At 37.8% G+C, this 12,961-nt stretch overlaps 1 protein-coding gene across 1 annotated transcript in view; it reads left to right on the forward strand.

Annotated features, from left to right (window-relative positions):
* The first annotated feature begins 1,509 nt into the window (after positions 1-1,509).
* Positions 1,510-12,961, forward strand: part of LOC126831588 (homeobox protein Mohawk) — an 86,858-nt gene continuing 75,406 nt past the window's right edge. The window contains exon 1 of the mRNA XM_050562174.2: positions 1,510-2,283. Within this exon, the coding sequence (XP_050418131.1) occupies positions 2,036-2,283 (248 nt within the window). The 5' untranslated portion in view covers positions 1,510-2,035. The remainder of the gene's footprint in view (positions 2,284-12,961) is intronic.

Here is a 12,961-nt window from a genome sequence, read left to right on the forward strand (position 1 = left end):
GTGCGTAGGGGTCTTTTAGCAGTGGGGGGAAACCGGAGGACCCGGAGAAAGCCCACGAGGTTGGACAGGCGACCCTACTACTTGTCAAGTACAGCCGGGGATTCTAAACCACGCCAGTTGACTCAATGACAGGCCTTATATACAGCACGCACGTGCTAACCATTCGGCCCCCCCCCCCCTGTTTTTTGGAACCTTGACATATACAAGAATGGTTCTAAAAGCATTAATGTAATACATGTACATGTATGAATGTATGTAAAGTGATTTATATACAATTTTTAAAAAAAATGTTTTAATTTCTAATTAATTATCTTCCGTGAAATACGTGAACAGTTCAAATTGAATGGCAGTCGTTTACGCATTCTACACGTTTTCTAAATTAATATTTTGTCATTTGTGGATCAGCCTTCACTAATTACTTCCACACTGTGTTGAAGGATATGTTTTTATTTCTTCATTACAGAATGGCACCTGAAACCATGGGGTACACGACTCGTGTACTGATTATAAAATGTTAATTGTGTCTTAAATATTGGATATTAGGATGCTCTAGTTTCATAACAACATAACAACACCAATATTGCGCATATTTTTTCCAGGGGAGGCAGCTGTACCTCCTGCCCCCCCACCCCAATAGCTACGGGTCTGCCCCTTTTAGTCATTTTTAATAAATAAAGCCCCCCCCCCCCCAGCCTTGGGCGCTGGATTTATGTCTCATCTATTATATATTTTATTTACTCCCATGTTCTAATTATAAACTGTTTAAAAAACATTTATCACGCTGAAAGAATGAAATGAAATGTGGGTTTAACACCCTATACTGTTCTGTTCCGACTTGTCTATTGAAGACGGGCATACGTCATACAGTGTGCTGTGAGGGAAAGTTTGCCCGGGCAGCAGCGCTACTCTTTTTTCGAATTATCCTCACTGCATGGCGTATGCCCGTCTTCATTAGCCCAGTCGGAGCAGAAAAGTAGGACGTTAAACCTTCTCTATCTCTGCTCTGTTTATTCATTTTATTTTCTATGATGTCATAATTATAAAACTGTTTAAAAAACATGTAATAACTATCATAGTTTAAAACATGACACGCCCATTGGACAGTGCGTGTATATACGAGGTTATCGATAAAGCAAGCCTACATTGAGTACACGATAGCCTCATTAAGAGATCAAGGCTTTCCTCCTCTTTGCCAAAATAATCAGCCTCAATCTACGCCATGGAATCATATTAAATCGTCTTTCATCATAACTCTCTCACGAGCCATCTTATCATCATCGTCTGCTGCACTCCATTACGATCTCTCGTCTGCTATTATCTCCCGCCAAAACTTCAGCCCAGACGACACAGCCGCCGCGTGTTGTGTTAATGCACTGTTATATATATAGGTCCACGTGTTTTCGGTTGCCATTGCTCGCTTTTCACACGCGGCCTTCTGATGACTTCTGTTAAAATTAAAGACGTGTTGATCGAAACTACGAATGGGATCAGCTGTGCGGATTTTTGTAATGAGATTCTCTAGCGTATGAAAAGGGCTGGGTGATGGGGATATTAAATTCAGTGTTACTATTTATAGAGCTGATTCCATCACTGTTAGATCTTAGCGGTAGCCGCGGTCAGCTGGGGGATTTATTTGAAGGGAAAGGCTTCTTTTAATTGCACGGGTCCGACAAGCACGCCGTTAGCAGTGCCTACTTGAGAAGGAACGTGCTTGACCACGCGGCGATTGCCAGAAAAGTACATCTCGTGCATAAATCAATTAGAGATGAATATTGTCAGTCAAGACGTACAGCTGTGAATTGAGGAATTTGATTGGTTGAACTGTATATGTTTATATGTGGTATACGAAAGGTTCAGCTGTAGTATATTTACCGTGGTATAACGATGTGTATCGTATAATAAGGTGGAGAATACTACAGGAATATCCAACACTAAAAGTGTGCATTATATAAACGAGGGGACTTCACAATCCAAACTGTCACCACCACAAAGTGTTCAATCGCTTCCACCCTCGGTCAGATGTGAGAAAGGGGATATGGCGGGGGGTGAAACGGACCCTAATTATGGAGGATTGAGGGAGTGGGGAGAGGGGGAGGGGAATCAAAATAATGGATTACTTGTGGACGATACTAGTACGGGATTAGCCGATCAGAATAATAATTTTCACACCACGGATAAAGAAAGTTCGGATAATAATTTCACGGATCATGGAAATGATTTTAATGATAACAGCTATACCTCGAATTGTCGCAGTCTTCGTACACGCACACGCGCACGCAACAGGTAAGATTTATAATATTAATATTGTGGTGCATGCCCTTTGTCACGTTTATTTTAGATCCGGTATATTTCTTCCAGGAAAAGATAATACAAACGAACTCCTCTTATCAACTTGTTTTATGGTTTGTGCTTTCAGTCGAAACAGTAATAATTTCATTGTATATGTCCGGTTCCTTTAAGAACCGGTATTCCAATGAAAAGATAATAGAAATGAACCCCTATATCAAGGTGTTTATCACATTTTTGTGTTATAGGTTTTAATCTTAAATACACAACCCTAACCCTAATCCAAACCCTAATAGAAAGTAGGAAGTTCCATATATGTGGACACAGTACGGAAGCCTAACCGCTAGTTTTTCGGTGTAAAAGTGATGGAAATAAAAAAGGAAGTCGGATCAAACATATGATCGCCATTTGAACTTGCCAGTCATAGAATATAAACCGCCCGCGTATTTACAGTATAATTAATCAAGATATAAATAAATATAAAGCCATTTAAAGAAACATTTAATGACGTGTTAGCATTACGAAACTCGACACAAGAAATGAAATGCAACAGCGTTTATTGTATTTCTTTCTTAGTTTCCTGTATCAAACGCTCAACCGAAGAAAAGAATAAGCTATGCTATGTGTGCCGTGCCATTTATGAAATTTGGCCGGACACCGACACTACAGTTTACCCTCTGTTGAGATGTGCAATTAACTGTCAGTGGTTCATTATCACTGTTGTCAGTGGTATACTTCAGTATTTTTACATATAAAATGACTGGCAGCAAAGATGCCAGTTAATTTAACTGTAATTTTACCAACATTTGTAATTTTACACTTATTCTGTGACTTGACGAATTAAATTTACTACTGCATGTAAAATAACTTGAAATCAAGTAAAATTACAAGAGATTTTAACATACAGCTACAGTAAGAATACAGGTGTTGGTAGTTTGCTGTCTGTGGTGTAAATCTTTATATCTGTTAAAATGAATTAAAGTCTCACACATCATGATATACAGCTGTATATAATAATTTTATACTTTTATCATATTTTATTTAGACTGCAATAAATAAATAAAAAAACGAATGACGATAAATTGATAAAAGCCAACAAAATATAAATAATCATAAATAGATAAATAAACACTTCCAGATGCCTGACAAATATCAAAAATACCAGTACATGTAATATATAGATGAATACAGGTTATTTACTTACAGATCCAGGTAGCCCCCCCTCCCTCCACCTCTTGTACATGTTATATAGAGTTGAATAGAGTTTATTCACTTACAGATCCCGCAAGGGGCTTGGAGCCCCCCCCCCCCCTAATCAGTAACAGTATAAACAAATTCACATATTATTTGGTTTCTAGGAAATTCAAATTTGAGCTCTTTGTTGTGTGTCGTGGTGGGGGGGGGGAGGAGGTCGGGAGGTAATTTGTTTAAATATTCAGGTTGAGATATTTGCCACAAAACACCAATTTGAGTTTGAGAAGAAAGATGATTACTTATGTCAAAGAACCCTTGCTTGTTGCAGTTGTAGCCATTATTATTACTGTATGATCAACTTTTGTTTAAACTGTGTATGCTGTCCTTGGTGGATGCAATGATACAATAAAATCTTATCTTATCTTAAATTGAAGAGGGTGGTGGGGGGGATATGGTAAGAATATTGAAATATATTTGTTGCTTGATTAAACGTTAAATAATCATATTTTGTACGTTTTAATGTGGGTTTCATATTTTCTGAAAAATGTAAATGTTTTACAGAGATACATGCGGGCTGTATCATACGGTCTGTCATTGAGTCAACTGGCGTGGTTTTGATTGCCCAGTTGTACGTGACAAGGAGCAGAGTCCCATGTTCAACCACATGGGTTTTCTCCTGGCCCTCCGGTTTCCTCCCACTGCTAAAGACCCCAAGCGCGAGCCAATTATTGAAATAAAATTGAACCATGTGTTAGTTTATGTCGAGTGGACGTTAAACCCCCATCTCTCTCTCTCTCTCTCTCTCTCTCTCGGTCTCTTTTGTTAAGCCATAAATCCTTATCTTTCCTTATTTCAAGTTTCCTTTGATTCTTGTCACCCAATCAAGACAGAGTTGGCATGACCAAAGCCCAGCTTAACCGGAGCGGGGGTCTGGGCCTAACTAGAATCACAGGGCCCCTAACGCGACGAAAAGATTATTTCATATCCGTTTGAATGGCACACGGTCTGTAATACAAGAATAATTACATATTATCTGATCACATACGAAATCTATTTAGTTCCAAATGGCATACAATGCGCGGAAATGGCATATAACGGCGGGGAACTGTTATAACAAGTCAATTCACCGGATTGAGTGGAACTTCACAGAGAAGGTTGAGTCATAGCTCAGTCTCCGCCCTCGCTCCGTTAGATCATTACCGTGAAACTTTCATCTGGAATTTGAATTTTTTCTATTTTTGCCATGAACCATCCTCAGGCCCATGGCTAAGCTGGGCTTTGGACATGACATCATTTTATTAGGTGTGAATTTTATAAACCCAGTATACGCGCACGGTCTAGAGGGGGCAACTACCCTAGACATCTATTTCAAGGGATGTCCTATCACCACGATACTACCAGAATTCTTATCTCTACTTTCCCAGATAGAAATTTGTTAAACATGTTCAAGGTCATGTTTAATTTTATCTATTTTGTGTAACAATCAGAATACGGAGAATTTATTATCTCAAGGAAAAATGGTGTAATGTGTAGGAGGAAGATAAATCATGATCATACCTTTTTCCTTAAAACTGAACAGACAATTACTCCACCCACACAGACAGTTGCTCCACCCACACAGACAGTTGCTCCACCCATACAGACACTATTGCTACTTCTGCACTGTGGAGGCTACTTTTGCACTTTTTATTTGCCAAATTTTATATTATTGTATATCCTCATTCATTGTGTGTTCTGAGATATGTGCCCTCCTGCTCTTAGATATGTTCTCTTACCATCTCTAGTGCCCTCAGATATGTGCCTCCTGCCCTTATTTAAATTCCCCATGCCCTTTGATACATGCATCCTGTCCTGAGATATGTGCATCCTGTCCTTATTTATGTGCCCCATGCCCTTTGATACATGTGTCCTGCCCTCAGATATGTGTGTCCTGGCCCTATATATGTGCCTCCTGCCCTTAGATATTTTGTGCCTCGTGCCCTTAGATATGTGCCTCTTGTCGATATTTAAGTGTCCCCTACTATTTGATATGTGTTTCCTGCCCTTTGAGATGTGCCTCGTGCCCTTAGATATGTGCCTCTTGCCCTTAGATGTGAGCCTCTTGCCCTTTGATATGTGCCTCTTGCCCATTGATATGTGCCTGTAATTTCAGTGGTAAGGTATGTGACATTTTTATTTCAATAGTTCACTTAACCTGGATGGTCCTTTAGCAGTGAGAGGACCCAGAGAAAACCCATGAGGTTAGGCTGGCAATCAGTAGGCCATATAATTTATCTGAATTTTGTCAAGAATTAATTGTGAATGAATGTAAACCACTATCAATATTTTGACAGAGTAAAATGTCTTGAGTTAGAGAACTGGCAACTAGTAGGCCCAATAATTATCTTAATTTTGTCTACAGTTGATTCATTCGTGTACATGTATGTGTCCGAGGGAGCTATGGTGGCTATGGTGGCTAAAGTGGGTAAGACGCTGGTTCACTCCCAGTGTTAGCTGAGAAAGTTTATCAGGATACTCCAGTGTGGTTTCCCTTTGTCAGTGGTGCAGGATGGAGGGTCTGACAAGGACAGCTGTCTAGTCATTCAAATGGGACAAAAAAAAACCCTGAGATCCTGTGTAGACAAAAGATCCCCTGGCAGTTGGAATTCGATATAAGAGTAGGCCTTATAAAATTTCCGTCACAGCACACTGTATGTCCGTCTTCATTAGCCCTGTCGGAGCAGAACGTTAAACCCCATTTCATTTTTTCTGTGTCTGTAAACCATTGTTAATAGTTTGATACATGTCTTGTGTTGGAGTACTGGTGAACTTCAACCCTAACCCTAACCACTGTTAATAATTTGATACATGTCTTGTGTTGGAGTACTGGCGACCTTCAACCCTAACCATAACCATTGTTAATAGTTTGATACATGTCTTGTGTTGGAGTACTGGCAACCTTCAACCCTAACCCTAACCATTGTTAATAGTTTGATACATGTCTTGTGTTGGAGTACTGGCGACCTTCAACCCTAACCCTAACCATTGTTAATAGTTTGATACATGTCTTGTGTTGGAGTACTGGCAACCTTCAACCCCAACCCTAGCCATTGTTAATAGTTTGATACATGTCTTGTGTTGGAGTACTGGCGACCTTCAACCCTAACCCTAACCATTGTTAATAGTTTGATACATGTGTTGTGTTAGAGTACTGGCGACATTCAACCCTAACCCTAACCCTAACCCTAACCCTAACCATTGTTAATATTTTGGTACATGTCTTGTGTTAGAGTACTGGCAAACTTCAACCCTAACCCTAACCCTAACCACTGTTAATATACATGCCTTGCGTTAGCGTACTGGTGACCTTTAAGGATTATATTATGTCAGTCATTTTTATTGAATAACTACTGTGTAAGATATGACACCATTACGCTATTTTATTATATTCAATAAAATGGAATACAATATGTTGTAGAAACTACCTGTATTGATCACGCAAACATGTTTACAAATTTTCTATTCATCATACTTTTCCAAATTTTAAATTTTCAGACTAATATTCTTTTTAGAGATTCAACTTTCATGAATTGCAATTTGTAAGGATTTTAAAATCCCTCAAATTATGTTCCAAAACTTTGAAAATGACGGTGCCGGTGAAATGAACCCCTTTTTCGCCAGATATTTCGTTCACAGATTCAGCTTGAGAGGAAAAAAATGTGCTAGGGTGAGGCCGACCCCCCCCCCAACTCCCCCACCCCCCCAACTCCCTCCTTTCTAACACAAGTCATATCTAGATGATTCAGATGTGCAATATATGTTCTGAGAATCAAAAATCTTTTTAAAAAAATGTCTGTGGACGATTTGGTCATACTGTCATAAGCGTTTTTTAGTGACATTAGAAAGCATGGGTCCCATAGACTCTTATGGGGCCCTGGGGCGGCGCACCAGCTGCATCCCCTTCACGAGGCCTTAGTTTGCAAGGGATTAAGATTAATTCAGACTCCGATCAAATGACAAACAAATGTTGTATATTGATTGAGTTTTAGCATGTGATAAAATAAAATGTAACACATAAAGATGGCTGTGTACAATTATAAAACTACATGTAATGTAAACTTCAACTGGCCATAACCTGTATTAAAGTTATATAACTAATGTAAACTTCAAATGGATACATGTATAACTTATAGTTAAATTACAAAACTAGTGTAAACTTCAAATGGCTGTAACCTGTATTAAAATTGTTATAAACTGTGTACATGTATATAAAAATTATAAAACTAATGTAACTGTTAAATGGTTATAATTTTACATGTACATTAAAATTATAATAATAATGTAAACTTCAAATGGATAAAATTCATCAATTATTGATGGTGTGTCTCTTTAATGTTTTATATTGACATATTCACCTAGAGATAAAGTTTATTAATTTTTCATCAAATATTTTTAGATGGCAGGTAACATAACATATAATTCTAGTTTTATTATTAGTTGTCATGACAACACAAGTGGAAATTATAAAATATTATCTGATTTCCGAGGCCATCAATTTTAAGAGTACAAGAGCAGGTGTTTTGGAGTATATTTTCAAGGTTGATTAAATCTGATGTGAAATAATAATGTTTGATAATAATGATATTAGTTATACCTGACTAAACATGGAAGGTAAAACTAGTGCTATATAATATAACTTTCAATAAATTATACTCAAATTATCAAAATGATGGTTTAATGTCTTACTCTTCTGAACCGACTGGGCTAATGAAGACGGGGGTACGCATTATTGTGTGTTATGAGGGACATTTTGCCTGGATAGTGGCACTACAGCCTACTCTTAAATCGAATTCCAACTGTCAAGGGTTCTTTTACATGTACGCCAATATTCGTACCAACTGAACGACTATACATTCTGCACTATTATACAGAATTACAAAACATACAAAGACATGAACATAATTATACAGAGATACAAAACATACATGAACATAATTATACAAAACATACATGAACATAATTACAGAAATACAAAACATACAAAGACATGAACATAATTATACAGAGATACAAAACATACATGAACATAATTATACAAAACATACATGAACATAGTTACAGAAATACAAAACATACAAAGACATGAACATAATTATACAGAGATACAAAATACATGTACATATATAATTATACAGAGATACATGTACAAAGCATACAAAGACATGTACATAATTATACAGAAATACAAAACATACATACATAATTATACTGAAATACAAAACATACATGAACATAATTATACAAAACATACATACATAATTATACTGAAATACAAAACATACATATATAATTATACAGAGATACTAAACATACAAAGACATGTACATAATTATACTGAAATACAAAACATACATACATAATTATACAGAGATACTAAACATACATATATAATTATACAGAGATACTAAACATACAAAGACATGTACATAATTATACTGAAATACAAAACATACATACATAATTATACAGAGATACTAAACATACAAAGACATAAGTGGTATATAAAAGCTCCTGAACATGTTATAACTCCTACCTTTTTATTCACCATCAATATTTGAAATTGTTTTAAATTATTCAATTAATAAAAATTTGGTTGATGAAATCTGTACTATATGATCAGATGTTGTTATAAATGTAATATATTATAATATGACACTGACAAGCGTACTAATTAACATATATTATAATATGACACTGACAAGCGGACAAATTAACATATATTTAATAGTTATATATAACCGTTATCTTCTATATCACTTGATGACAGCCTTTAATCTACTCTTTATCTTGTACAGGTTGGATGGCGGGTGGGGGTGGGGTGGATGGCTGAATGGTTAGCACAGGGCTGTATCATAAAGTCTGTCATTGAGTCAACTGGCGTGGTTTCGATTCCCCGGATTGTACGTGACAAGGAGTAGGATCACCTGTCCAACCACGTGGGTTTTCTCCGGCTTCCTCCCACTGCTAAAGACCCCTACGCGCAAGGTATTTCTGGAAATAAAATTAAACCATATGTTAGTCCCGAAATGACCTAGTTTGTGTCAAGTGGACGTTAAACCCTCTCTCTCTCTCTCTCTCTCTCCCTCTCTCTCTCTCACTCTCTCTCTCACTCTCTCTCCCTCTCTCTCTCTCACTCTCTCTCTCTCACACTCTCTCACTCTCTCTCTCTCTCTCTCTCTCTCTCTCTCGGATGTCATACTGCATGTAGAAGTTAAACCTCATTTCATTTCATTTCCTGTCTCTAGTCTCTAGTATATGGGGAGTCACAGTGGCTAAGACGCTGGCTCGCTAGCCTGGAGGTTGAGGGTTCGATCCCTGCATTGGCCGACAGTGTTCATCAGGATTTTCTGACATGGCAACCCCTTGTCAGTGGTGCTGGACAAGAGGGCCTGTCAAGGACAGCTGTCTAGTCGTTCGGACTACAAGCTGTTTTACAAGTTATGTTAATTTCTTTTGAAAATAAATGGGAGCCACGGTGGCTCAGTAAGTATGACGCTAACCAGTTTAACTCTGGGTTTGACAGATCCGTTGTTCGATAGTTCCTCGGCATTTGCCCCCCTGCTTTCACCTTTTCACTAGTGAAGGCATGGAGGTCAATTTTGTCCAGATAACGGGACTATACCTTATTCTTATTTCAAATTCCAACTGTTAAAGAAAAATATTACGTGCAAGTCAATGTAATGTGTACACAGGACCTCGACTTTTGTGCTATCGCAATGCCAGACACCCGCCCACATCCTACGCCGCCCACATCCTACCACGGTGAAAAAATGCAAGGGGATGCTACATAAAGCAGAGGGACCCTTCCCCCACCACCCCCTCATCCTACATGTACGCTACTGAAAAGGAAAACCTCACTGAAAAAATGTGAGGGGATGCTACAAAAAGAAGAGGGACCCTTCCCCCACAACTCCCTCATCCTACGCTACTGAAAAGGAAAAGCATGGTGAATAAAGTTGAGTGAATTAACCAGCCGTGTTTAAATGTATCGAGGTTACTATTTAAATTATAGACAGTTACATCATGTATATCTAAATGTCAGCGTTCTCTTCTCCTTCATAAAACAGGAAAACTTTCTTTAAAATAACAGGATACCACGCTACCATGTCTCATACATTCACAAACAGCGGAACACGAGGAAGGATTTTATAGCGTCACAAATTTTTTTTTTTTTTAGGATACAATATTTTCAAACTTCAGCAGTTTTGTTTTTTTTTAAAGAAATTGAAACTGATAAAACGAATGGTTTAGAATAAAGCCTTTTGTATTTTGTAATATTTACACATTCTTGTTTATAATGTAAAGATATTTGTGGGTTTTTTTTAACCCATCTGCATTCAGCACAAGTGAAATAAAATGAAATAGGGTTTAACGTCCTACTGTTCTGCTCCGTCTGGGCTAATGAAGACGAGCATACACCATACATTGTGCTATGAGGCGAATTTAACCTGGATAGCAGCTCTACGGCCTGTTCTTACAACGAATTCCAACTGCCAAGGGATCTTTTACATGCACACTATGTGTACACAGAACCTCGATTTTCCGTACCATCCGAATGGCTAGACAGCTCTCCTTGTCAGGCCCTCTGTCCTGCATCACTGACAAGGGAAAACAACATCCGAAAATTACGACAAATTTTCTCAGTCAACACTGCGACCTCCACTCACTGAGCCACTGTGACTCCCCCAGAATGGGGATTAAGCACCTCACCCACTGAGCCACCCATGTATGGAAAGTTGCTGCGATATTACAACTGGGTATCTAATAATAGAATTGGGAGCCGTGGTGATTCAGTGAGTAATCTGGAGATCCCATGCTCGATACCGGTACTGGTCGAGAAAGTTCATAAGGATTTTCCAGCATGGTTACCCCTTGTGAGTCGTGCAGGACAGAGGGCGATAGTATTCAAAACTGAGTTCACGTGTACACATTGGCATGCATGTAAAAGATCCCCTGGCAGTTGGAATTCGATATAAGAATAGGCCGTAGTGCTGCTGTCGGGGCAAAATTTCACCCATAGCACACTGTATGTCGGAGCAGAACAGTAGGACGTTAAACACCATTTCATTTCACAACTACGTATCTAATAATGTAATATCCAAAGACTGAAAAAATGTGTCTGAATATATGTCAAGTTGAGAGTAATTTTTTGTATCTGGTAAATTATACATGAAATCTACGTTAAGTACAAAAAGGTTTGAATAGACCTAAAAACAACTGAATTGTTAAATTGATTTGAAACAGAACCAAACATTATTAGATGCCAGTCCTATTATACTAAGCCCTGTTCACACCAAACATGTTACATAGTTGTTGCCAGACTTTTTGTTCTAGGTCATGTTCACACCAAGCATGTTACATAGTTGATGCCAGTCTTGTTATACTAAGTTATGTTCACACCAAACATGTTTACATTTTGTTACACAAGGCTGTGTTCACACCAAACAAAATGATAAACACGCCTGTACATGCTGTGCTGAAATCTTGTTTTTCAATGTGAACACGACCTTAGTGTAGTTACCCTGTTAATAGATGGTCTGTATTGAAGACTGTTGCATCTGTGAGATGTCTATCCTTTATGTACTGTGTCAAGTACATTTAAAGATGGTGTCAGACAAGTTACGATTAACTCGTCAACAGGAAATAAATGACAATAACGTGACAGAAGAGGGGAATATATGTGTAAAGAGAGCCGCGAACAGGGATGCAGGATACAGGGCCTGGCAAGGAATCTAATCATTTGGATGGGATAAAAAAAATCAATGGCATGCACTCAAAAGAAACCTGGGGTTTGGGTATTTGAATGGGTATGGGAAGGGTGGAGGTATTGGTGGGTTGAGACAGGAGTATAGGGAAGTAGGGGTTTGGTCGGTAGAAGCAGAAGTATAGAGAGGGTAGGATATTACATGTAGATGGGTAAATTTTAAAGGTTTGAAGTTCCTGTTTCTTTGACAAATAATTACCAATAAATATATATTCATCTATATATATCTCACAAACTATTCTACAGAATTTAATGAAATTTATTCTAAAGGATAAGTAAGGTGTCAAGGAGAGAACTATATTTATTAATCCTTGATGTGTAGTTAAAGATGTATCATGTAAAAACTAAATCCGCCTGTTACAGGGAGTGTTTTTGGCTTCAAGTGTTATATAAACTATTATTAAGACCTTTATTAAACATGCATTATGCAAGAGCAAAATCTGCTTATTACAAGTCTTTCTTTAGGCCTGAAATGTTATCTAAATTATCAATTAGACATTAATTAACTTATCCAGACCATAATAAACTCTCGATGTCAAGGCTAGCCTTCGATGTTGGCTGGATTAGATTCCTATATGCCGCTAACGGCTATTGATAATTAAATCAGAAAAAGTGGATAATCAAGACTATGCTGTTTATATTAATGATTTTAGTAATGATGACCGAGACTATGCAAAA

Source organism: Patella vulgata, chromosome 9 (assembly GCF_932274485.2).
Source record: "Patella vulgata chromosome 9, xgPatVulg1.2, whole genome shotgun sequence".
In the NCBI taxonomy this organism is placed as follows: domain Eukaryota; kingdom Metazoa; phylum Mollusca; class Gastropoda; family Patellidae; genus Patella; species Patella vulgata.